This window comes from Cervus canadensis, chromosome 25 (assembly GCF_019320065.1).
Source record: "Cervus canadensis isolate Bull #8, Minnesota chromosome 25, ASM1932006v1, whole genome shotgun sequence".
In the NCBI taxonomy this organism is placed as follows: Eukaryota; Metazoa; Chordata; class Mammalia; order Artiodactyla; family Cervidae; genus Cervus; species Cervus canadensis.
Genome location: NC_057410.1, coordinates 29946763 through 29974002, shown reverse-complemented (window position 1 = coordinate 29974002; position 27240 = coordinate 29946763). Strand labels below are relative to the sequence as shown.

General features: G+C 39.9%; 2 protein-coding genes across 8 annotated transcripts in view; one reads left to right on the top strand and one right to left on the bottom strand.

Moving 5' to 3' along the window:
• HNRNPA1 (heterogeneous nuclear ribonucleoprotein A1) lies at positions 1–6338 on the bottom strand. 3 transcript variants are annotated; one of them, XR_006265342.1, is made up of 12 exons: positions 6192–6338; positions 5523–5639; positions 5121–5267; positions 4783–4993; positions 4596–4688; positions 4419–4511; positions 4105–4179; positions 3752–3910; positions 3074–3229; positions 2815–2880; positions 351–426; positions 1–139 (listed from the first exon to the last, which is right to left on the bottom strand). XR_006265342.1 is itself a non-coding variant. In XM_043446198.1 (11 exons), the coding sequence occupies exons 1-10, from the start codon at positions 6204–6206 to the stop codon at positions 2825–2827; spliced, it is 1122 nt and encodes a 373-aa protein (XP_043302133.1). In that variant the 5' UTR covers positions 6207–6338; the 3' UTR covers positions 1862–2579; positions 2815–2824. The 3 variants fall into 3 exon arrangements, 2 of the variants coding, with proteins under 2 accessions (XP_043302133.1, XP_043302135.1); XM_043446198.1 differs by lacking the exons at positions 1–139; positions 351–426 and adding an exon at positions 1862–2579; XM_043446200.1 differs by lacking the exons at positions 1–139; positions 351–426; positions 3752–3910 and adding an exon at positions 1862–2579.
• A 516-nt stretch (positions 6339–6854) lies between these two features.
• Positions 6855–27240, top strand: part of CBX5 (chromobox 5) — a 34544-nt gene continuing 14158 nt past the window's right edge. Inside the window, exons 1-3 of one of the 5 annotated variants that reach the window (XM_043446204.1) lie at positions 6890–7011; positions 7178–7274; positions 23464–23642. In XM_043446204.1, the coding sequence (XP_043302139.1) occupies positions 23506–23642 (137 nt within the window). In that variant the 5' untranslated portion in view covers positions 6890–7011; positions 7178–7274; positions 23464–23505. Of the gene's footprint in view, positions 7012–7177; positions 7275–21577; positions 21715–21800; positions 21956–23463; positions 23643–27240 lie in introns of those variants that run through there. The other 4 variants (XM_043446205.1, XM_043446201.1, XM_043446202.1 and 1 more) reach the window with 4 other exon arrangements.

The following is a 27240-nucleotide window of genomic DNA, read 5'->3' as shown; positions in this document are numbered from 1 at the left end:
CCAAGTTAAATGCAGTTTATTTTTTTAAAGTTCATTCATAAAATTGAATGATTCACGCTGCACAGCAGGTAGTAAGTAACTGCATAGCAGTGACAATCAAGCACCAAGAGGCTCGGATAGGTCCTCATTAAGGATGTTTCTGCAAAAAGGAAAAAGAAAAGTACATGAGCAGATGAAAACCTACGATTATACCCATTCTCTTCACTGAGAATCCAATTGTTTTAATAGTGTTTGCTGGCTAGTCTATTAGGTAGATAACAGACCAAGCTATGAGACCTCTCTAGTCTATGAGGGACAGCTTGTCCTTTTTCTTTGGAAATACTAAGCATTGTTACTTTATAAAAGCTTACCTTTTTATCCATGAGCTTGGACTGAAGTTTCCGGATTTTTTTAAGAGTTGATATGCCTGTGGTAGCAGAGTCCTCCCTAGAAAAGTAAACAGCCTTTAGAACTAGCTTTTTTTCAGAGACAAGTTCCATCTCAGGCTAACCCCCCACCTCCCACTAACGGCCCACCCAACCTCCCACAAGCATTTGGGGGGAAGATTCTAATATTACTTTGAGCCATTGTTTTAAGAAAATAGGTCAAAGGAAGGTAAGAAATATAGAAATTAAAGGGTAAATATATATCACAGTAGAAGTAATTAAAAGTGCTCACTTCCTTCATTTGGGAGCCACCAAGAGTAGGGTGTCAATTTAAAGCAACTCAGTTCCAGAAAAACCAAGTTCAGCTTAACTGGACTAGTTTTGGCTCAATATATTAAGGAAAATGAGAAGGCTGGATTTTAGAGAGCTATATGGATGTAAGTAAAATCTGTTCTTACCTATCAGCATAGCAATAAAAACTTTTCTCCTGGTTCTGACTGCTAGTCCTAAGAGTCAGGTGTGCCTTACTCTTGTCTGCCTCCTTCCTTGCGATGGTCACTGAAACTTCACTCTCCTAGCTTTCATGGAGTGCCGTGGCCTGCCCCTGGCTTATCTGTACTCCACATACCACAAGTGTCTACTCTCAGCTGTAGAGTGTCTGGGCTCGGAGCCATTCGCGCTATACTTGCTAGCAGTTCCTAGTAGCTGAACATCTCTCCTGGATCTTTAAAGGCATTGTCACGAATCCTGAGGTATCTGCAAACTCCCTCAATAGTTAAGGTTCCACCTGCCATTGCAAACTCAGCCAATATCAAGCCCATGGAACTATTACCCATGCTTTCCCACCCACCTCCACCTCCCACCCAACCCCACCCCAACCCTCCCCAAAATTCCAGATAACACACCCATGGGATGGAGTACACAGTCCTAGTGGTAAACAAATATCTATACTACTAGGTACAATGGCACTGAAATTGAGGGCACCAAAGCGAAGGCTCAAAGGAAGCTATGTACAAATAACAATGATTGGATAATAATGTTATAAAGGTTTAAAAGTCATTTTCTATACAAGCAACATTTTAGGATGGTTGTGTGATCTTGTGCCATATTTAAAGGAAAACTGCAGTTAGCACGTATTTAAGTAGACAATACGGTTTCTCACCACATGAATTTTTAAATCTCCATATAGTAAGTGGTCAATCCATAAACCTCTATAAAGACCCACCCAACCAGGACAGAAACTGCAGTTTTCCTTTAATGTAAGCCTGTTTTTTTGTGTGTGTTGAATAAAATTCTTAATGGCACTAGTCAGTTTAAAAAAGGTCTTCCCCCAAACTTCTAATTTGTGGATTTACGAGATGGCATTAGCCAGCAGCTGGTTTCTATTCTCTGGCAGAGTTTTGAACTTGAATTGATAGAAGCATTCAACATCAGGGGTAGTGGGTAGGGAAGGTCCAAAACTCTGCCAGTCCCAAATCCATACAGTTGTCATTCCATTCAAGAGGGTATTAAATCTTTTATTGATTACACATGATAATGGATGATACACAAGCTTCATTCCCATCTATAACTTTTATCTGGTACCATAATTCAATTTAGATATATTGCATAGGATGTGCCAACAATCATTAATAACAAAAAAAAAAAAAACCTCCATGACTTTGCATGGGTGACCCTTTAAATGGTGAACTCCAGGTCACAACACAGTAACTGTCAGTTCAACTACACCAAGGTTCTGAAGACAACAGCTTCTCCACCAAGCAAGTTGTAAATAAATTTCAAATGGAACCTGGCATCACCCTGAAGGAATTCTAACTTCACACTGTTGGGGTAGTTTACCAAAATGGCTTCAGAGTAGACTAACTTTACACAGCACATTAAAAAAAAAAAAAGACATTTATTCAGCGTCATGATCAGACTATTACATTTAGCAATCAACAGCATGGGTGCAAAAAAAAAAAATCTACATTAAAACCCTTTGTTGGAATGCTTTACACTTTCCACAGAACAGAAACTAAAATAACCTGTTATACAATTAGTCACAAGTACAGTCCTCGAGTTTTTTGCCCATACACATGAGTATTGTCTAAAACATGTCTTCTTTGTAGCAGCTAGGCCCTGCCACCACTGTGCTTGGCTGAGTTCACAAATCTGTTGTAACCTGTAGCTTCCCTGTCACTTCTCTGGCTCTCCTCTCCTGCTAAGCTTTGTTTCCTGTTGAACAATATGGAATAAAGTTGTTAATCTAAACATATTAAGACTCAAGGCTACAATCCAATAGCAAGTTGTTTCCCACAAATTTTGCTGATCTGAATATTAACTTAATATCCACAATTTTACTGTAATTATAATGTTAACTATGTTGCACTGCTCAGCTATATTAGGGTTACTGGGTTCATCATAAATTACAATTAAGTGAGAACAACAACAAAAAAAGGTGTTCACTTACCTGGCAGTAATTAAAACCTTCTGCCACTGCCATAGCTACTGCTGCTGCTGGAACCACCATAGCCACCTAAGAACAAAATTGATATTCTCCTAAGTTTTATAAGTATGAACAGTAACAACAGTTGGGGCTCACGTGATTTTCCCAACTCAAACTATTTTAAGTCAGTCATTTTTTGGTTTCTACATCTGCACTGCCAAAAGATCTAATGCTTTCCTAAACAGTATTAGTTCAGCCCTCCAATACCACATATATACCATACCTTGGTTTCGTGGTTTGGCAAAGTATTGGCCTCCACCACCATAGGGGCCAGAACTTCTGCCTCCAAAGTTTCCTCCTTTCATGGGTCCAAAATTTGAAGATTGATTGTTGTAATTGCCAAAATCATTGTAGCTTCCGCCACCTCCAAAATTGCTTCCTAAGAATGGAAAAGAGGACCTTTATATGTTACTCAGGGAAAATGAGAAATCCTAGTGTTCAGAGTAAAAAAGCTGCTTGATCTGCCCTGCTCTCCAATTTCAATTATCTTTGTATTTCACGGGCAAGGCCTTCAGTTGAATAATCCAATAACTAAAAAATTCACCCAACTCACCATGGCATAATAAAAGGTATACATTCTCTTGCCTTTAAGGCCTTTACCCAGGCAGGGGCACAGCAAACACATGCTGGATACATCAACTAAGCACCTAAGATCCCAAGAGTTACACTAAATCCTGCTAGAAACTAATCTAATTCCAATTGAAGACACCACTATCCACTTAAGCATCTATTTGGGAGTGAGGCGGCCCCAGCTTAAAGCTAGGAGGTAGCATTGCAAGCCCATTAAAAAAAGTACCATGCAGCACAACACACAATGCTTATTTAAGACCATCAAATCCTCCTAGGGATAAACTCTAAAAGGCTAATCTAGCTATTGCGCCAAGGATCACTGGATACCTACCACTACCACCGCCAAAGCCGCCTCCGCCTCCACCGTTGTTATAGCTGTCATAGCTGCCACTCCCGCCATAGCCACTGCCCTGGTTTCCATAACCCTGTCCACCACTTCCATAGCCTCTGCTTCCTCCAGAGTAACCAGGGCCGCCTCCTCCATAACCACCTACAAGAATACAAGTCTTCTCAATAAGACAAAAGTATTCAGCAGTCAAATTCTGTGCAAGCACGGCTAAAGGCCTGCTCACAACATGCTATTAGGTCATAGTTGAGCTTATCATGCACTAGGGTTTTAGTCTCTACTAGCCTATTCTAAAGTTGCCAAAATTTTTTTACCTGTGGTTCTTTAACAAAACTTACCGTCATTACCAAATCCATTATATCCATCCCCACTGCCACCATATCCGCCACCACCACGGCTGCCACCAAAGCCACCTAGAAGAAAGTGGAATTTAAAAACCAGGTCTAAAGGATGTGGATTACATACAAGTTAGCTTCTATTAAGTATAAATTTAAGGAAGCATTCAATTAGAACTATTTCTCTATTTAACAGTTACTGGTTAGAGAGAACCCAGAACTACATTTTGATTAAAATGTAACTTTCAACAAGTCACCAGGGGGTCATTATAATTTTACCATTAACTCTTTTATTAGAAAGCTATAGCTGAACATACCTCGACCACTGAAGTTTCCTCCACGACCAAAGTTGTCATTCCCACCAAAACCACCTCCACGACCACCACCAAAGTTTCCAGAACCACTTCGACCTGAAGAATCAAGATGAAGTGTTGGTCTGTACAGACTAGAATTATCAAAATTATGTTTACGGTTTAGTTCAGTAGCAAACTCACCTCTCTGGCTGGATGAAGCACTAGCCATCTCTTGCTTAGACAGGGCTTTTCTCACTTCACAGTTGTGGCCATTCACAGTGTGGTATTTCTGAACTAAACGATTTTGAAAATAAACAGATCATCTCAGAATTCAGTATACAGCATGGATTTCGGAACCCTTAACAAATGTCAGCCACTTGATACTTACTGACAATTTTGTCTACAGAGTCATGGTCATCAAAGGTTACAAAAGCAAAGCCTCTCTTTTTGCCACTGCCTCGATCAGTCATGATTTCAATTACTTCAATTTTTCCATACTGTTCAAAATAATCTCTCAGGTGATGTTCTTCAGTGTCTTCTTTAATGCCACCAACAAAAATCTTTTTCACAGTTAAGTGGGCACCAGGTCTTTGAGAATCCTAAGGTAAGAAAAATTAACTTTTGTTATTGCAACCTACTTAAGAATATTAAGTCTATTATACCCCCACAAGTCCCCCTAGTGGAAATCCTTCAAATGACTAATGCAAGGAGGAAAAAGGTACTTACTTCTCTTGACACGGCCCTCTTTGGTTCCACAACTCTTCCGTCCACCTTGTGTGGCCTTGCATTCATGGCCGCATCCACCTCCTCCACCGTGGCGTATGTGACAAACCCGAAGCCTCTGGAGCGCTTGGTGTTTGGATCCCTCATTACCTTAAAATGTTTAATACGTGTTAAGATCCCCGAATGGTTGACTATTCTACCTTGACTAAGGCAACAAGAAACTTTATTACCAATCTTTTATCTCAAGTCCTTCCATTTCCCACTAACCGTCTACAATAAATCAGTTGGGTGCTTTTTTAATCAGTTAAAGCCACACCATCCTATTAGGATTCAAACAATAGCCGCAGCAACTTAAGTCAAGGAAACCAACTAGTTCTACAACCCTTTATCTCTTTTAAGTCTTACCACACAGTCTGTGAGCGTTCCCCATTGCTCAAAATGGCTCCTCAGACTCTCATCAGTTGTTTCAAAGCTCAATCCTCCGATGAAGAGTTTCCGCAGCTGTTCGGGCTCTTTGGGAGACTAGGAATGGAGGAGAAGTAAGGAGGGCTATAACATAAACCACTTTTCAGTTGCAAGAAAGAAAACAGATAGCAACGTAGGAAGCACTTATTGTTCCTTCTGGGCGCAGCAAACCACGTGCTTCTCCCCACCCGGGGGGAGGCAGTAGGTTGGGGGCTGGGAGGGCTCGGAGGCTCTGAGCGCATGCGTCCCTTGCTTTCCCTCCGACGCACGCGCCAACAAAAGGACTAGGAAAGAGAACTACATGGCCCACATCCGTCTGTAGCTGCTCTTTTAAAAAAGTAGCCCACTGGGACAAGGTAAAAAACAGACTAAATGTTCGTTAAGAGTTTTGCAAGGGGCACCGAGCAGGCGTGAATGCTAAGGGTCGCCAGACAGCAGCCTCATGGCGACGAGGACAAAATGGCGACCTCAACTCAGGGAGGGGTAGGCCTGGGCAGCGATCGAAGAACCGTCGACAGGGCTGGGGCAAGCAGCCAAACAAGCTGCACCCTGTTAAACTCAGGAAAGGAAGAGGAAAGGATATTCAACTGTAGACAGCTTCTTACCCACCTCTGATTTAGACATGACGGCAGTGGAGGCGGGGAAGTCTTCAACGATGCTTTCTCGGTGGCGTCCACGGGCAGAAAGGAGTAACCTCACAAACGTATCCGCCAGCCTACCTTCGGCCTCCCTTTTTTATCCCGCCTCCGCGCTTTCGGCATTGGTAGACTCCGCCCCCGAATAGCTCTGATTGGATATTTGAAACATCTTTCCCCTACCATTGGTCTCTGGTGCTGCATTACTGTGTAACGTCATCCATTTGGGCGTTCTACGTAGTCTCCACCCCTCGGGGTCTATTGGCTCTCGAGTAATATTATTCTTAACTAGTGTGATTGGCTAGTAATTCAATCATACATGTTTGAATGTACTTAGGTTATTTAAAAAAACTTTTTAATCCTCTACGGCCTTAATTTTATATTCAGTTTACCTGGCAAGCTGTGATTAATACTATGCATCAGAAAAGTAGTTAGCAAGTTACAATATTTTCTTTTTTTGGCAACGACTGCCTGCTGAGCGCATGTGTAGGAAAATGGCGAGTTTACGCAGGCGCGTAAGAAGTTCCGCCTGGCGCTAGGAACACGTGAAATGGCGGGCAGGAGACGGCGGCGAACCTAAAGCGCCTGCGTAGTGGCGGGAGTTGGGCCCCCTTTTGCGCAGGCGTAATGGGCGGGGAAAGGGTCCGGTCTCAGGATTGGTCGCGCAGGCGCAGGGAAGGATCCGTTTTGGCGGGCGGTTGGCGTTGCGCAGAAGGCGGCAGCGGCGGTGGCTTGTGGCCTCACCACAGAAGAACAGGGGAGGCGTTAGCGTGAGTGATCGGTCTTGATCCCGGGTAAGTGGCGGACAGTCTTGCCTACGCATACGAGGTCTTGAACCGACTCCAATTGGTCCCGTTATTGTGTGTAATGAATGGACCGCGGGGTGGGGGATCGTGAAGGGGGAGCGGTGGGTCCACCCAACCAATGGAAGAACAGGGGCGGGATGTTTTATCCCCGTAGGTTCTGTGGAGCTTTGCAGCCGAAGAGTTTGACTGGCGAGTGTATAGGCCAATTGGGTCTGCCTTTAGCTGCCGACTGACCGGTCCTTGGGCCATCGGTATGTAGGAGGAGGGCTTGCTCCTCCTGAGCAGCGGCTCACTGAGCCAATGAGCACGAAGCGCGCGGTAGGTTGGGCTCCTCCGAGAGGCAGCGGTTTGACTCCAATGGGGGATGCGGGAGTCGAGCGCTTAAATGGATAGACCAAATCTGGAGCCAGTAGGCACACAGCCTATTGAAAGCGCTCGGGCTGACAGTCCAATCAGCGCTCCAGCAGAGGGAGGTCTTAGATTTGGGGATGCGAGGATGAGGAGTCACTGCCTGCGATGGCGCGTGGGGGTGGGTATTTTATCCACAATGATTTGAACGAAGTCTTTGGCCTTCCAGGCCACACACTTACCTGGTAGGGAAGATGTAAGTTTGCTCCTGAATGCCTGAATTTTGGCTTTTGTTTTCCCGCATCGGTACATCCTACAATCCCACATTTTTAGGTTGGGGGGGGGTGGGGACAAGGAATGTTTTTTTACTTTGAAAACTCCTTTACGAAGACTGACTTGAAATATTAGAAAGTATAGGCTAAATCGCTTTGTACTGTTGCGGAAAGGTACCCAGAAAAAGTCAACATAATAGTAATAATGCATATTTCCACGGACAAAGAGATTTGTAAATCCATAGAAAAAGTTTTGGCAAGCCTAATAACAAAGGGTGTTACCTCCAGGGTTACAGTGGGATGGAGTCAGGTTGAATCTCCAATGTTTAAATGTTTGCAGGGATAATAATTTGTGATTAAAGTTAAATTTTAAAGCCAATTGTTTTTGTGTTTTTTAGTTACAAGCAAGTACTTCTCACCACCTCCTTACACCTGAAAAAAGTGCTATTTTTCCGTTAAGAACTAAGGTGACCCTCGATTTTAAAATACAAATTTTGAAAAGGTGACTTTCTGAGAGTACTTGCTAGGCATCATGCTAAGTGTTTTACAAGCATTGCCCATGTCCTCAAAATCTTTTAAGTTCTTCTCTGAGGATCTTTTCTCTGTATCTGTTTCTCTCTCTTTTAATTACAGATCTCCTAAGCCCTTTCTGCTGTTCTTTGAGGATATCTGGATTTAGATAAAAAAACAAGTTGCTTAAGGAAGTTGATACTTAGGATGTTGGAGATAGGACTCATTCATCACCTGGGTTTTTTTTTTTTTGCCTTTTGATTATATTTCCTTCAAAGTATTTTATAAGCAGTCCATATCGTGTTGGTAATGGCCATTCTACTCTGTCCAGTATATTTTAGCAAAACATTTTAATTACATATTGACTGTATCAGAGTCTATACTGCTCTATTATTTACTGATTTATTGTCAAAGAGAAAACCTTTAAATATTGTAATAAATTGAGATACACATGAAGTACTGTTATGAGTAGAGACCTTTCTGACATACAAAAGGAAGATGGTTTTAACTGAGCTTATTGTGAACAGAGGAAAGATTTTTCTGTTTGGCACTTGCAAAAGGAAAACCTACTTTGTACTTGCTTGTAGGCTGTTTGTAGGTATTCTAATAATGCAGCTGCTTTGTTTATAACATTTATAAGAACTAAAGTGATACAGATTAAGGGTGAAAAAAAAAGTGAAAGCTTTGGTTGTTCAGTCCTGTCTGACTCTTTCGACTCCATAGACTGTAGCCTGCCAGGCTCCTGCCTGGCTCCTGCCAATTCCTCATGGAATTGTCCAGGCAAGAATACTAGAGTGGGTAGCTATTCCTTTCTCCAGGGGATTTTCCCGAACCAGGGATCGAACTCTGGTCTCCTGCACTGCAGGCAGGCTACCATATGAGCCACCAGGGAAGCCCCATCTGTTCCTGATTTATTTAAGTTTGAAAGGAATACAGTCTTGATCTACTATAGAGTTTCTCAGTCTCAGCAATATTGACATTTTGAGCCTGATAAATGCATTTCACCTCCCCCACACCTCTTCTTGTGTCAATCAAAATGTCACCAAATGTCCTTTGAGGGAAGGGTGCAGAGTTTCCACTTGAAAACCATTGATCTGAAATGACAGATGGTAGAATCAATTATTTTGTCAAAATCTTTTATTTTACCAGTTGGAATTTAGAGAGAAGATGGGTGAAGTGTTTAGGAAGTGTTCTTTGGTAAATGGATCACTAAGTCCTTATGATTATCTCTTCAGATGTAGAGTGATCACTGTTTGATTAGATAAAAGGAAAGCTACATTAACGTTTTTACCATTTCTTTCCATTTAAATACTGATTGCATCTTGTGTTTGGGTTCCTCAAATAATGGCAAATAAGTTTTTGGAGAGGTAGACTTTGCTTCAGATGCTTCTTACATTCTCATCTGACTTAATCCTCTTTCCTTTAAAGTTTCACTATACAAATAGATATGCAAAGCATTCTGACATTTTCTCATTTATAGTACTCTATTTCATTTTTTTAAAAACACAGGTTGATTTCTGCTGAACTGATTTTTCAGCTGTTTAGAGACCTATACTTTGGGGGAAAAGAAATACTGACTTGAAGAACAGGTAAACCAAAACATGCCTCCTTAGGTTACTCTCTGAGTAACCTTTCATCTCCAGCCCTACCTACTTTGGTCTATAAACAAATTAATCAGTGATCCTTTATTTGATGTTATTTAATAGTATATCTTTATTTGAAAATTTTCAGGACTTGCACCTAGACTTTTTGGTTTACTGTGATGTGTGAGTAAAAGTTGCTTTTTTATTGTAAGTTCTCTTACACTTTCATAGTTAATAGGTCTGATAAGCATTTCTCTCTGGTGGGGGAATTTTGGAGAGTAGTTTTTAATTGAAATCTGAGACTGTCATATTGAAAATTGTAAGTTTAGACTTTTATTTCTTGCTTTTGGAGAACTTGTTTTGATTGTTAACTTACACACTCTTAGCAGTACAAAATGCTGAGTGTATGTTACAAAAATTTCAGACACTTGTGCTTAGAACTTAGAGGCATATCCTGTTGCATCCAAACATAAAATGATTGTTGTCTAAAAGGAAAAATAACACATCTTCATTAGTCTGTCTGAAATCCGGTAGGTGGACAGCTTCTCTCAGGTACTAGGTGAGCAGGATGATAACTGGGGAAAGACAAAGACAGATTACCTTTGAATTGATTGGATTTTTATATATCTAGGAAAGTTCTGGTGATTTTGAGAGCCTTTGACAATATTTCTGGAAAACAGAGAAAGCTATCCAGGGTACAGAGGTTTCTGAGGAAGACTAGTATTTTTTGCTTTTACCATTTATTTAACCACATAGCATAATTTTTATATCTTATTGAAATAGCTCATATCACATCTCCTGGTAAAGCATTTTTTTCTTGTCCTTTTACTTGGTCTGTTTTTGTTTCCATTCACCTAATATGAAATTGGGCCTAAATGCTCTGGATGTTGACTTTAAAAGTAATAAATTATAGTGCTAGATATCATTTATAACTGACTCAGTATGGCTGATATTTACACATTGTTATTGATGACCCTGGACTCTGGGCAATTGTCCTTTTTCTCTGACATAAATTGATTTCCCTTCCCTCCTTGTAGAGGATGGCTTTAACTGATCATTGTACTAATGGGAAGGAGTCCAGGTCATCGTGAGAAGACTTGGCTTGTGCAGAGTCCAGGACACAGATTTGTTGGATTTCTGTAAGCCACTCGAAGCCACATATTCATTTCTGATGACAACTTTACACTTGTGTTGGCAGAACACCCACAGTGACAACTGTTGCCTATGTTTAGTCTGCCCGGGAGCTCTACCAGCTAGCATGTTTGGGAGAAAACCTACTCTGTTCTTGTTAGCAGCTATGTAAATATTAGACCTTTCTGAATTTGTCTTCTCAGATCTGCCATCCTTTTAGGTAAATTGCATCCTCTGATTGCCTCAGCTTACCTTTAAAATGAAAGATTAGAGGATTTAGGCATTCTTTGGGTCATTTAAAGCACTTTTTTTTTTTTTTGCATCAGTAATTAGTTTTATAAATGTTTGGCTTATTATTTTTAAAATTTTATTTCCCCTGTGTCTTAGTTTCTTGTGGCTGCAATTACCACAAACCTGGTGGCTTCAAACAACAAGAGTTTATTCTTTCACAATTCTGAAGGCCAGAAGTCTGCAATCAAGGTGTTGCGCCCATTCTGGAGGCCCTAGGGGAGAATCCCTTCCTTGCCTTTCTAGCTTCTGGTGGTTGTCTGTTTTCCTTGCCTTCTCACTCCCTGCTCTGTCTTCACATTGCTTTCTCTATATGTCTCTCTCAGAACTCCTGCCTCTTAAAAAGATATGTGTGATTGCATTTAAGGCTCACCTAATAATCTGGGATAAATTTCTCCTTTCACATCTTTAAAGCACATCTTTTGCCATATAAAGTACTAGTCACAACTTTGCGGGATTAGGTCATGGATATCTTTGGGGGGGGGGGGGTACCATTCAGACTGCTATACCCTGGTTCTTTAATCCCTATCCAAATAAATATTACCTAATTCAAAAAAGAAAAGGTTATTTTTTAAAATGAGGAGCAAGTGGTGAGGAGTAGGGGAAGTCAAAGTGAGCCATTTGGTCCTTAGTTTCTTATGGAAGGAATTGGCTAGGTGATAACTAATAGTTCTCTAGACCTAACATTTTTTATGAAGTGACTCCTAGATTGTCCTGGGAGTTTATTTTTGAAGTCAATTTTAAATGCAAATCAAGAACTCGTTCTTATATTTTGGGCCAGTGTAGTCCAACTGGTTTTCCCTAGAACTTGAGGGACAGAAAACTGAGTTGTTGACTGGTTGTCAATTTCTCAGGGTATTAACACAGTGATAACAAACCTGAACTTGTGTGTGATTTTCTAAAATGAGTGTGATGGACTAGCTGAACCACTTTTCAGTCATTCCAATGAAGCTGAGGACTGTGTAGTCTGGATTTCCTATCCAGTAAGACTAGTTCATCAAACTTAAAGACTTAAAGTCAATTTTACCTCAGTTAAGATAAATTTCTTTTAAGAGAGGGGAGTAAGCAGAATTTTAAGGAAAAAAAACCTGACAGATTTTTCTACCTGAAACTAGGTCATGGACCTAGATTTTAAATTTTTCACTTGCAGTCTTTTTTTCTTTTGGCTGTGCGGAATGCTGGATCTTAGTTCCCTGCAGTGGAAGCTCTTAACCATTGGACCTTCAGGGAAGCTCCGATGTGCAGTCTTACTCTTCAGACTTACTGAGTACCTGTTCCATCATGTTTCATTGCTAGGAAGCACACCAGAGAAAGCATGGGATTGAGATGGTGTCATTGAAAGGACTGCTTCAAGATCAAGTTTTATAACACACTCGTTATTTATTTCTTCCATGGAGTGGAGGAACCAAATTGAATTCAAGTGTTTCTCTGATTGTAATCTACAATTCTTAGAATAAAACAAGTTCATATCTGAGCCAGCGGGCATAATTATGTCGGAATAAAATGCCCTTTACAAAGAGGTCAACCCAACAGGCTGGGAAATCTATCTTTGGTTTCTGAGGCAAATCCTTGAACTCCATGTGCCTTGTTTCCCATCCCTAAATCAGTAAGACTCACTTACCTCACAGGGAGTTGTGGAGGGTAATATACTGCTAATTTGTTCAGTATTTCACAACAATAAATTATATCTAGTAATCTGATAAACATAGGCAAGCCTCATTTATACGTGTAGTTGGAGACAAGGATAGATAAAACTTACAGATAGCTCGGAAAATTCATTAAAGTTATTTTTAACTACTTCTGTTATCAAACATTTTACCTTTTGTTTCCTGTGTACTTTCCAAAGTGTTTTCTTGTTCTTTTTCCATAACAGACGTGAGGTAAGTAGGGCAAAGAGTTAACACTAATGTAGGTGATAAGCGATCACTTCATCAAGAGGATACAATAATTCTAAAATTTACACAACTAATAATAAGCATCAAAATACAAGAAAGAAAACAATAGAACTAAATAATACACACTCACAATTGTATTGGCAACTTCAACACCTCCTTTTAGTCTAAAAAAGAACTGAAATAATGTGTGCTGTGGGGTCAGTCATGTCCGACTCTGCAACCCCATGGACTATATAGCCTGCTAGGCTCCTCTGCCCATGGCATTTCCCAGGCAAGAATGCTGGAATGGGCTGCCATTTCTTACTCCAGGGGATCTTCCCAACCCAGGGATCAAACAAGAGTCTCCTGCATTGGCAGGCAGATTCTTTTACCACTGTGCTACCTGAGAAGCCCATTAATAGAACAGGTAGACAGCAAAGCAGTAAAGACTGGAACAGCACTGTCAATGAGCCTGATACCATAGACATTCATGGGATATTCCACCCAACGGAAGCAGAATACACATTTTTTTCAAGTGCACAGCAACATTTAACAAGTCAGGCCATCTGTCATAAATCTCAAAAGGATTTGATTATACAAAGTATGTTTTCTGGCTGTAATGGAGTTAGAAATCAGTAACTGAAAGACATCTGGAAAACACCCCAAATAATTGAAACTAAACAATACACTTCTGAGCAACCTATGGATCAAAGAGAAGATCACACAAAAAATTGGAAAATATTTTGTACTGAATAAAAAGAAATGATGACATAACAAAATGTGTGGGATATAGCCAAGGCAGTGCTTAGAGGAAAATTTATAGTATTAAATGCTTTAATTGAAAACACAAAGTTTGAGATCGACATGGACACACTGCTATGTTTAAAATGGATAAACAAGGTCCTACCATATAGCACAGGAAGCGCTGATGGATGTAACATGCCAGCCTGGAGGGGAGGGGGTTTAAGGGGAGAAGGGACAGGTGCAGATGTAGGGCTGAGTCCCTTAGCTGTTCACCTGAAACTTGCAGCATTGTTACTCTGCTATACCTCAATACAAATAAAAGGTTTTTCCAAAAAGGTGGAAAGATCTAGAGTCTTTCTGTCTTAACCTAGAAAAAGGGATAAGAGTGATGATGTTTAAGGGTACAAAGTTGTATAAGTAGTAAATAAACTCTAAAGACCTAATGCAGGACTTCCCTGGTGACATAGTGGATGAGAATCCGCCTACCAATGCAGGGGACATGAATTTGATCTCTGGTCTGGGAAGGTTCCACCTGATGTACCACAACCACTGAGCCCATGCTCTAGAGCCTGCAAGCTGCAACTGCTGAAGCAAGTGTACCTAAAGCCTGTGCTCTGCAAAAAGAAGCTCGTGCACCGCAACGAAGAGTAGCCCCCGCTCGCCACAACTCGAGAAAGCCCTCACACAGCAATGAAGACCCAGTGCAGCCAAAAATAAAATTATTTTTAAAAATAAAAAATAAAAAAAGACCTAATGCATGGTATCATGAATATGGATAATATTGTACTGTAATTATATAATGTGATAAACATCACTACACTGTCCACCATATTACAATATATAAATGTATCAAAGATATACATGCTCTATACCTTAAACTTACAGTATTACATGACAAATTCATTCAATTTTAAAAAATCAAGCCCACAGTAAGCAGAAGAAAGGAAATAGTGAAAGTAAAAGCAGTGAATAGTTGATGAAGTATAAAACAAGACCAGCAGAGAAAAATCAATGAAACTGAAAGTTGTTTTTTTTGGAGAAGATAATGTAGTGAGCAAGTTTGATCAGTGGAAAAAAGACAAATTACTAACATCAGGAATAAGAGAAGGGATATCACTACTAATCCTATAGACACTGACAGAGTTTTACAAGGGAGAATTATGAAGTTATGCCAGTGCCTTTAATGTCTAGGATAAAATGAATGGCTTCCTTGAAAGACAGACTACCAAAGCTCACTTCAGAAGAAATTAAGTACCTCACTATCCCTGTGTGTATTAAGGAAATGGAATTTGTAGTTAAAAGCCTTCCCACAAAGAAAAACTCTTGGTCCAAATGGCTTCACAGGTGAATTTTACCCGCTTCTATGGAAGAAATAACATCAATCCTATGCAGACCCTTCCAGAAGATAGAAGTGTATTTTTAACTTCATCTACTATCAGACATTTAACTTCTCTGCTTTATATATTTAAAGGTTTTTTCTAATTTTTTTATTCCCCCACAGCAGACCTGTGAGATAAGCAGGGCAAAATGCTAAACCTTAGGTTAAGTGATCTGTCTAGTTCAACTTTTCAGTGATCTAGTTGGGATAGGACCCACATCTTATTCCTAGTTCTGATACTGACTGTTAACTAGTTGCCCTTTTAATAGCTTTTTTTTTTACAACAACCTTTGGGATGGTGCTAGCCATTGCTGACTGAACCAAGGAGAGACTTGGTGATACTTCAACTTAGTTCTTAAGTTGAAGATGGGCTTAAAACTCAGTGCTCATGCACTATTTGACACTTACTTGGCTCTCAATAAATATATAACCAACCAGACAATTTTAGAGCAAGGGTCAGTATTACTGTATTATCCTTTTGGCATAGGCTCTGAGTCGGGATGATGTTTGGAAGCTGGACAAAAACATCTTATTTGGCTTAAGCAATGTGTCAGAATGCTCAGTGGAAGAGCTGGGTGGTCTGAGATTGGCCATCCCTTAAGCCATTTATCTGATGGTGGCCTTTTTTTGCATTTAACTATCAATATATCTAAAGTGTAGAGCACACTTTTATGATATTGTAGCGTAGTAACTCACACTTATATGTCAATAGAGACACTTGCAAAGATGTACAAGGTTCAATAATTTCTGGTGTGGGTTTGTTTCTCCTGTCATCACCCATTATGTATTTTTTTACAGCTTTTAAATTGCCACAGAGAGAAATTGGTCAGGATCTTAATAGATGGCCAAGGAGCTGCCAAGGATACCGTTGTATGGGGATGGGAAAAAATTCAATACTGGGTTGATTTTATTTATCTAAATTGTAGGCTATGACTTCAATATAATTCATGTTGCTAATACACCAAGGTAATGGCAGAGCACAAAACTATGCCATATGTTGAAGGAATGCTCTTTTACTCCTGGAAGGTTTACAGTCAGATATCTTTCTTATTCCAATTATATAGAAACTTTTTTTGTCAGGATGTGTTAATCAGATTTTAGCCTACTGATTTAAAGTCTAATACCATCTCAATAGTTACATTAGCGATTTTACTTTATGGTTATGCAAATTAATTTTTATGACTCTTGAATGTCTTTGGTAAACTAAGACTATGGTAGAATGTAAATTGTTAGGCATAGTAGAAGCTCTTCTTTCAAATAGAGGATATGTTGAAATGACCTGAAGAAGCCATTGTAACCCTTAAGCTGCTGATAACCAAAATCTGTACAAGCTAGATAAGTGTGAATCTTAAGTTTATGACTATTTGAGAAATGCTTTATGACTGTAATTTTAATTGGGGATGGGCACTTCAGTTCTCTTTTAACCCCTCCATATTTTGTGAACATGATTTGCTAAAGTGATATGTAAAAATCTGAGATTTGCAGTCATCTATTCAAATGGTACTCTTATCCATTTTTCTTAAAATTTATGGAGAAATTGCCAGGTTCCTCGTGAAAGGTGACAAGCTCTACTAGTTCATGCTTCATCATATTTAATTAATAGAGAGGAGTTGGTGTGAGATTAACACCAGAGACTGTGGTACTTTGAGAAATTCAGTACATTCCAAGGATAGAGGTGTTCAGAGGCACCATCTGGAAGACATTTCCCCTTAGTGGCACCAAATTCTACTTTCTCTTGAATCAAGAAACAATTGAATAGCTAACTTCTTGCCCATGATGGCTTTAGGTGTTCCCTAACTAAATTTAGAGAAAGTAGACACTTGAGAGATGAAACACAGTAGATTTGAATATAGGAAAAAACAAATCCCATGTAAGGTTATTTTGTGGGATTGTGATCTGGTAAGAATTTGTGTTAATGCTAAATGTACCAATGAACCAAACGTAAAACTGAGTTGTTCTGAGAACATCTGTAGTACACATTCATTTATATTTTTTAATGGGGTCAGAGCTTAGAGGACAATACAATGAAATTTATAAGGTAGCTTTTATCTCCATTTATAATGTGTATGTTTTAATCTAAAGGAAGAAAAGATTCTACTCCCTTGCTTCCTGGCTCGGGAGGGTTAGATAATCAGCAAATAGGATACTTTGCCCCAGAATAATTCTGTGACTGGTGGAAGCAGTGCCTTGGCCTGATTTTTAAAGGATGGAGAACTGGAGCTCTGCGAGCCAAGGGAGAAGCATTTCCTCTCTCCACACTCCTCTCTATTAATAAAGTTTGTGTTGCCTATATGTGGCTTGTTAATGATAGGGGTGTTAACGACCACAGTTAATCTTCCTCCTCAACTCTTTCCTAATCCAGTCTCTTAAATAGACATTTAAAAAGCTTTTAACTCCTCTTGAATTGGATGCTCATAGGCTTTTGGTGGAGGTGGAGTGATAGTTATCAGCCCATTTAACAAAACCTGAGACAGCCAGGACAGCTGTAATGTGCATCTCTATGCTGTGTTTTTGTTAAGATGCCACATGGCTAATACTTTGGAAATCATAAATCTAGTGGAAGAAAACATCTTTATAGAGGGTATTTTAGTTTTATGCTGTATGTGTGACAAACCTAAAACCATTGGTACTTCTAGATCTATAAAGAGCAAAGAATACAGACCAGATTAAAATGGTTCTGTAAATTTGGTTTCTTTTCATCTGTTTTATTTGCTACAATAGGCTATAAAGAGGACGCCTTGAAGACAACGCTGTAGCTGACAGTTTAATCTTCACATAAGCCAACAGCTTTCCCCAAGGGTCTTAGGGGAGACTTGGGAGTTTCTCAAGCCTGGACCAACGGAAGTCGCCTGTCAGTGGCGTATTTAATTAACACATGTGAGAGGGACCTTTGCTGCTCTATAGAATGACTTTTTTTTATAGAAGATTTGCATTCTTAGTTTGCTTATAAAACTTATATTAAAATTCTATAAAAGAGCTCATTGATTAATGCATTTTGACACTTGATTTGACTACCACTGCCAGATAGTTCAGCAGGTAGTTCAGTGAGGCAGCTTAGCAGTTGCTTTTGTTACTTTTTAAACAATACAAAGAAAGCTTAGAGAAAGACTTAGAATTATTATATATATGTATGTATGTGTATTTTGGCTGCCCTGGGTCTTCACTGCTGCGTATGGGCTTTAAAGTAGTTGTGGTGCATGGGCGTAGTTGCTCTGCGGCATGTGGAATCTTCTGGACCAGGGATCCAACCTGTGTCCCCCTACATTAGCAGGCGGATTCTTACCCACTGCACCACCAGGGAAGTCCTAGTTTATATATATATACACACTGTGTGTGTGTGTATACATATATGTGTACACACGTGTGTGTGTGTGTGTATGCTTTTGCTTGTAAGTGGTCATGAAAATGCAAAAGCCAGCAGGACAACTGACTTTGATAAGTAGTGAATGGAGGGATTGGGCAGAGTACAGAAACCAGCAGTCTTACCTGAGTGGTTCTGTTTCCAGTATTGATCTGTTAATGCAACCAGTTAATCATGACATTTATTGTTCTTCTGGGTTGCCCCAGCTTTCTGTGATGCCCTCTCTAAATTTCTGGGGACTGGCAGTTTTTACCTTTTTTTAAAAATCTTCTTTTACCCTTACAATGTGTGGGATTTTTGGTCCCTCTCTGCTTCACCTCCTCACCTCTTCCTGTTTTCTCTTTTTTTTTCTTCTGGAAGATTTCATCTGTTAAAGAAGTTTCCTATCATCGACTTGGAATGTGCGTTCTGACTGTGCCTGACGGCAAAGGTCTTTGATGTTTGTCCAAGGCTGAATTCTCACCAGATTCCCTGGTTTAGGTGTTTTTCCCCCAGCACACAGGGGCCTGCCTGTAAGGTGAATTTGCCTTGTATCATTGATATGAAGGGTTAGTGGGGCCTGCTCTTTCTCGTGATCTGATGGGCAGTTAAATTGCTGGATTCTATCTGTAGTTGTTGATGCCTTTCTTTACCAGAGAGTTCCTGCGTGTGTTCAAGAAAAGGCCGAGATCTGTTATGTCTGAAAGATGGGACTTGAGAAGCTCACCCCTTCCCATGGAGATTTCCATAAGGATAATAAGGTTGTGCTCAAGAGGCTCAGCCTCTCTTCCTCCGTCATGGTATCGGGATTCTACCTTAATCTCTCCATCATCCTGCCAGCCATGTCTCATTTCTCACACTGGAACACTCCCTCCTCCCAAGCTCAGCGTGAACCACCAGTCTAGATGCTTTATCTGGTCCAGGCTCTAGCCCTTAAATTGTCCGTCTGGCTTTGTGTTTCATTTGACCCTAATACACTGGGTCGCACTGTCTAAAAGAGAATTATGTCCCCTCCGATGTCTGAGTGCATTTCTCATTTCTTACTGCTGCTCCTGAGCAGATCTGTAACTTCAAGGTTAAGATAAGACACATTCCATCAGAACTATGTCGTCATCCTTGCCAGCTTCTGATCTGTGACTGTCCAGGAGATTTACAAGACAATTGCATGCCATTCTTTACAGAATATTATGGTTGGACTCTGACTCCTGGCATCAGGCCCAATTTGATTTGTCAGCTGTTGCAAAACCCATTTCCCAAAGAGAAAGGGATCTTAGCCATGTGCCTTTTAGCCAGTTGTTAAGAGTGGGAAAGAGGGAATTGATCTGGTTCTTTATTCCCTGATATTTTAAGGAGAAAGATGGACGCCGGAATGTTTTTGTTCCTTTCCTCATTGGATTCCCTTGTTTTCCTGAAAGGTTTCACTAAAATCTTAGTATTGCTGTCATTCTTTCCTCTCCCTTATCCCTTCACAGAACTGCTGTTTTTTCATTCTGCAATCTCCAATGTTTCCCTGAGTTTTAAGGAGTAAGAATTTTGCCCTTGAGAGAAAAGGTTGCCTGCCTTTTCTCTGAAAGTTTATTAGTTTACCAGCACCAGGTTAACAAAGACAAGGTTCCTCCTTTCTTGCTCTCTAACATGTTAAACTGCGGGAGTTACTGCATGTGATATGGCTTAATGGCTTAGGAATTTGGAAGGTCACGTATTTCCTGCTGCTGTTGTATTAGGCCCTGTAATATTTTATAAAAGCTTCTCTTGAGGGACTTAACAGCCTTTGGTTTCAGCATAAACTCACCCTTTCCCTTGGAGGTAGGCAGTGGGGATTTATTTGACCCCCTTTAGTGATTCTGGGGTTAGACCTAAAATTTATTTATTCAGGATCACACATGGCAAGTTAATCACAGAATCACAACTCTGATCTAATTCCTTTGGCATTGTTTTCATATCGCTTAACTACAAAAAGTTTTAAAAAGTTAGGAAGAGTCGAGAAAGGCAGATTTTACTCAGATTTCCTGATGAGTCTATTCCAAGTTGAAGGAATTCTCAGAGTTGAAAACTGTCCATTGTGCTCTCATACCCTGCAGTTTCTTCTGTTTGATAGGCAGAGTCACCATTCTATTTTTTCTCCCCCTCAGTCGGGTTCTTTGCTTTTGATTGTCCCTTATTCATACTCTCTTGTGGCAGCAGCCTTTGTCTCTAAAAGACTCATATCTGTAAAGAAGAGAGCAGAGTTGTGGAGCTCTCTAAAATGTTCTTTTAAGGCCAGCAGAAAGGAACATTCATGGGACTGCAAGTCTCTTAAGTCTCTCTTCTTTATCTCAGTCCTCCTTTTCTCAAGTATTAGGAATCTTTAATACACGAGGTTTGAATTATTATATTGTATAATTAATGTTCCAAGTGGGTAATTATTTAAAAATTTGTTTTATAATATTACAAAAACAACTAATGAGAAGTGGTTTTCAATTAACAACAATGGTTGTGACTGGACTGTTCCTTCCCCTTCTGTTTTTTAAAACTACTGGAGAATTAAATTGTTTTCTATCTATAATTTTAGTTGAAAGATTCTTCGGTGGTGCTTCAAGTCCCTAGATTCTGTTTTTGAATCTGGTAATCCCCCAAGAAGGAAAGTTGTATAGTATCTTTGAAACACTTCTCTTCTCCCTTTCTTGTTACTCCCTGCACCTGCCCCCCTCCCAATTTTAATTAACTGTTCAGTGACAGATGGTAGAAAAGGCCTTGCCTAAAGTGTTCCTGGTGGGCTGGATTAAGGGGTCGGTACTTTGTCCTGATCGTGTTGTAGAAGGATCTAGCCTTTCCCCGCCCCCGCTTCCTGTAGAGCGATAATCCTGTTAGATCTTAAAATGCTATTGATTAAATTCCCAGTGCTCTTAGAGAAACAAGCACAAGTTCTGGATTTAAAAACCCAAGAGCCAATTCCCTGGAGCTCTGAATGCCTTAGACTTGAGGCCAAGGGAGGTACCTTCCAACTTCTCCACCCAGCCTTCTCTGAAAAGGAAAGTTAAGCCTTTTAACTTTTCCGTTTGCTTCTCACCCCCCTTAGTCTCGTACGGCTGCCAGTTGCCATGGCAACGGACTGGGACAGCTGCGCAGTGGCGCCTAGGCAGCTGGGTGGGGGCGGGGGAGCTGCCAGCCCGCCAAGCCCCAGACCTGGGAGGGGAGGCCCCTCCTGTTAGCCCAGAGGGAAAGAAAGAACTGGGGCGATCCGGTAGGTAAAGGAGGGAACCCCCATTCATCTTCTCCCTTTGGGGCTCCTCTTCTGCATGAAGGTATAAAGGGAGATTTCCCTCTTTCCTCCCTGAAACTGAAGAACACATATGTAAATCCTTGTTTTTCCTCGTGAGGCAGGGGAGGCCATAGTCACAATGCTTAACTGCATGCATCTAACCCGGGGCTGGTTTTAACCCTGGCGCTCTGACCTAAACTGCTCAGCTCCCGGAAATTCCAAGGTGAGTGGGGGTGGGGTGGGGTATTCTCCCTGGAATATGACATTTCCTGTCTCTGGTGAGGTTGGAGGCTGCTTTTATTTTAAATAAATCAGATTTTTTTTTTTTCCTTGAAGCTAAAGGACTTTCGTCTGAATTCGTGGAAAAATTATTGTGAAACTCCTTACCTTACATTCCCCCCACTCCTACTCCCTCATCCAAATGAAGTATTTTGATAAAAACATACAGTTTTTTGGGTGGGCAGACCTATTGCTAGTAAGTTCTGGAGGTATGATTTACAACTATATATTCTTGGAATAATTCCCTAAATTATGCTAGTTTGAAGTAAATTAATGCAACTTTTTATGGTACACAAAGACAAAATTCTGAGATTAGTAGTGACCTTTCCTACTCCTGGGGTGGTCATCTGATCAGAAAGAAAATGTTTTTAGAATGCTGAAAAAAAAGCTTTAAGGTTTACAGCAAGATAAAATGGAGTTCAGCTAAGAAAACAATCCCTGCTACTCTATAATCCAGACTCTAGGCACCATTTAACATGGTTAAGGAAGAATTCTTAAAAATGATTGTGGTGACAACAAGGAGGGAATTTAAAACACTAGAGTCTCTGCTGCGTACCCCCTGGTTGTGCATATTTCTGAGCTTAACTCAATTTCCATTTGTGTTGCCTTACTTCAGCTTTCCTTGGGTCTATGAATGGTTCTTCTGTGTTCTGAGGCTTCATGTTGATGTGAGTCTGGGAGCAGACCTCTTTTTTTCCTCCTCCTCTTCCTTTGGCCCAAAGTCAGCTCCAGTTAAGAGGAGAGGTACCTCCTTAATATTTGGATTAGTTGAGTCTTAATTACTGAACAGCCCAATGACTAGTTTTGATTTTTAGGACTGAAAAATATTTTTCTCCTCCCCGCCTCCCTCTTATCCCCAAATGAAAGATGAGGCTTAATATATTTGAGGTGTCAGCCTTGCTTTTGTGAGCTGATGGATGCTCTGAAGGGACAAGCTCAATTTGTTGAAGGGAAATGTACCGAGTCACTGAAAATGTGGTGAAACATGCCCAAGCAGGCCTTTTTTGTCCTGCTGAGAGACTGTTCAGGATGCTCAGAGCAGAGGAAAGTTAGATTTTGGTGGCTTTTCTTTTTTTCCCATTATTATAGAAAATCTTATTTAAATGGAAGGTTTTCCATATTTCTCTTCCAGTTTATGACTTGTAGACAGTTGTAGAGGTACCAGGAGTAAAATACCACACACTATTTGTTTTATGGAATCTGAAATTAGAGTTAGATAATTGTGCCCATATAATAATTTTGATCTTGTGAGCTGATGAGAAAGTTGTAATTAAGAAAGTGGGGATCTGCCCATTTTTGGTTAAATTCTTAGGACTCATCTGTAGAATGTTTCAGGACCCAAGGGAAAGGTACATGGTAGCTTTGTGTTATACCCGCTGCATCCCATCAAGAAGAGTGAACGTTTTAACTGCTCACATGGATTCTGACCATTTTTGTCCCTCCCATTTGCAGGAACCCGGTGGCCTTACTCCTTCAGGGGAATCAGCGTGAGACATGGGAAAGAAAACCAAGCGGACAGCTGACAGTTCTTCTTCAGAAGATGAGGAGGAGTACGTTGTGGAGAAGGTGCTAGACAGGCGTGTGGTTAAGGGGCAAGTGGAATATCTACTGAAGTGGAAAGGCTTTTCTGAGTAAGTACTTTCTCTCATGCCTTGGGACTCAGACAGGTAGACAGCTTTGGTTCATTTCCCTGGGAACCATGACCATCTTTGTCTTATTCTTTCCTCGCCTGCACTCCTTTCTAAGAGTCACAAGACACAGCAGTAAACTAAGCACGGTCTCCCCTTCTTGGAGCTGATGTTCTAATGAGACTGCTTTTGAGAGGCAGTGTAATGAACTGGTTAGAAGCACAGATTAGGGGCCAGATTGCCTGAGTCCAGATTCTTGCTCCCACAACTTACAGTATTAGCTGGATGACCTTGGTGAAGTTCCTTAATCTTCTTTCCTCAATAAAATAGGGATAAGAAATAGTATATATCATAGAGATGTTGGGGAAATGTATAGAGTCAGACACATAAGGTCAGTGTAAGTATAAACTGTTATTGTTATTTTTTTGGATGTAACTAAATTAAAATACATACATTTAAGTTGAAGAAGTTGTAGTTGATCCCATAGCTCTCCATAATGACCCTTGGCCCTCAAAAGTGTTCTAGGATGAAACACTCATCTTTGTTATTTTTTTAACACTCATCCTAATAAGAGACTTAAATCTGAGACCCAGTATTTATTTTTAAAAATTTTAAATATATGTATAACTGACACAAAAGAAATTGAGTGAACACTCAGATACATAGCACCTGATTTCTACAATAACACTTTAATGTAATCTTTGTTCCTCTGTCTTTTTTACTATTATTTATTTTGAAGACCTTAAAACCCCTCTTACGTCAGCTCTAAGAATGATGCTGAAGTGCTGAGTATTCAGAGATAGGCAGTAACTGGCTTTAAGTGCTAAAGTACATGTGCACATACTGAGGCATAGAAGAGGTAGCTTGAAAAGTGAATTACATGAAGCTGTGTAATCATTAGGCATTTTGCCTTAATTTCTCATTAATTCTCTTCCCAGAATGCCTGACAACAAAGAATGGATTTCTCTGAACACCAGTAAGCTGATAGGAACTGGTTTAGGCTCCTAGGAGTGTTCAACAGAAATGGAATGCAAGCCAGATGTAATTTTAAATTTTATGGTGGCTACATTAAGGAAAAGTAGAATGAATTTTAATAATATCTTTTATTAGACACTCCCATCAAAATGCTATTTCAAAATTAATACAAAAATTATTAATGAAATTTTATATTTTCATGCTGAGAATTTAAAATCTGTTGTATATTTTTCATTTTATAGCACATCTCAGTTCATACTAGCCACATTTCAAATGTTCACTTACCATATGTGGCTAGTAGCTACCATACTGAACATCACAACTTTAAAGTGTGAGACTTGAATAAAAGATTGAATGCTTTGTCAGTACCTTTGGACAAAGGTATGATCAGGAGCCTTCGGAATATAGTTAAGGTTATTATGGGAATCAAGTTTCTCATCTGGAGCATTGTTGGTATTTTAGGTGGGACAGTTCATGCACTGCAGGATGCTTAGCATTTGTAGCACATAGAGAACTAAATGTGGGTAGCACAGCAGTCAGAATATGTCCTCCATATTTCTAAAGAAGCATGGTATCACAGCATCCTCTAGAGATGAGCACTATGAATTCGAGAGGCCTAGCGGATCATGAGATAGGAATTAAAATAGACCCGAAGGGGGCTTCCCTGGTGGTCCAGTGGTTAAGAATCTGCCTTGCAATGGAGGGGACACTGGTTTGATCCCTGGTCCAGGAAGATCCCACTTGCTTCAGAGCAGCTAAGCCCTGTGTGCCTCAGTTACTGAGCCAGCACTCTAGAGCCTGTGCCCTGCAGCAGGAGAAACAGCACAATGAGAAACCTGGACACCACGACGGAGAGTAGCCCCTGCTTGCTGCAACTAGAGAAGGCTTGAGTGTAACAGTGAAGATCCATCACAGGCAAAAAATAAATCTTTAAAAAACAAAAATACACCTGAAGACTTTAAGGGTGTTTATTTGGCCCATTGAATCATCACTGGAAATTGTTGGGTGTTTTGAAGAATTTGAAGACTGTGTAGTTGAGCTATTGGTACCTTATGTAGATAAAAGAGGTAAAGAAAATATTTAGGGTAGATGGATTAACATTTGTCCTGAGTTTTTCAAAAGTATCCGGAGTTTCATTAAAGACAGACAGATTGTGCCCCTTCAACATTGTCCACAACTAAGGACCTACTGTTTGCGAGGCAGTGGTTATATCCTACCTCATGTGTTCTCTGTAATTCTCCTAACAGCCTTTAGAGGTATTCTGAGTTTACAGATGAGGAAATTAATTGTTTACCAGAGATAACATACCTGATACATGCTAAAACAAGGATCCAGCATCACATTTCTTTGGTGCTAAAATCCAGATTCTTTGTAAGTTTTACCATGTTGCCTTTTGGGTGAAAATTGATTGCTGTAGAAACAATATCAACCTGGTTGGGAAAGGGATAATCCCTTAGAAGACTGGCTTTCCTTGGTGGCAACAGAGACTCTACTCCTACCTCCGCATCTTAGCTTGCTTACTATACTACAGGGTTGGCATGCCTCTTGGTGCCTTCATTCTCTTCGGATTGTAGACTATATATAATCTGTGAATTTGGGAGAAGGTTATTGTATGAGGGTTTTTTTTTTTTTTTTTTTTTTTTGGCTGCAAGAAGAGCTATGAGGGAGAGGCTTTCCAGTTTTAGCTCAAATGATTTAGAAATAAACTTTGTTTCGTTCTTAAGCTCTTTTTGCAGAAAGCTGAAGTCTAGAGTAAATACCTCAGATTTTTCCATCATTCTTATTGTTATAGCATGTGTTCAAACCATTCTTATTTAAAGATACTTCATTGTTTTTTTTTAATAAAGTATCTAAAATAAATGGTGCATAAATGTAAAAAATATTTCCTAAGTCAGTGAAGGGATTATAGAAACTGTCTGTGATATATGTATAGATACATCTTAATGTAGCTGGTTCTTACTGAAAGAACCTCTGCCACTGGCTAGGAGTGGAGAAGATGCCTGGTTTGGTTTTTCCCAAAGAAGATACATTTCTTGCTTTGATTCCATAGCCTGCTATTGGTATTGGTGATTTGCATTTCTAAAATCCATGCTGGGAATACAGAGAACAAGTTTGTGAATGCAAACTTTGTTTTCCTCATAGAAGGACTCCCCTTGATCCAGGTTTAATTAGACACAGCTATTTAACTTAAATTATTTTTGCTTATTAATGTAGAAATGCATTTTGATTACCTAGAGACAGTAGACTTGAATCCATAGCATTGAGTTAATGTGCTCCAAATACCAATTTTGAGTCTTTTCTTTTTTATGGTTCGCATATATTCCAATGATTTAAACCCTTACTGCCTTTTTTTCTAATTAACTATTTCATTATTTCAGTCTTCCAACAATTTGTTGGCATTTCTTGGAAATATAAGTAACATAATTAAGACAGTGTAAACTGGAATGCATTTAGAATTAGATTGTCCTCTCTTCAGGATTTTCATAGATGATGTATGAAATCACATTTGCCACTTACAAAGCAGAACTTATATTTGAGTGTTTAACAGGTTTATTGAGACACAGTTTACATACCATAAAATTCGTCTATTTAAGTATACAATTCAGTGATTTGTGGTAAATTTTTA

Coding starts and splice junctions, on each gene's coding strand:
- HNRNPA1 (XM_043446198.1), bottom strand. Junction 4,689..4,782: donor CTCTGTAGACAAAATTGTCA/GTAAGTATCAAG, acceptor AAAATCGTTTAG/TTCAGAAATACCACACTGTG. Junction 2,881..3,073: donor TGCCAAACCACGAAACCAAG/GTATGGTATATA, acceptor TTTTGTTCTTAG/GTGGCTATGGTGGTTCCAGC.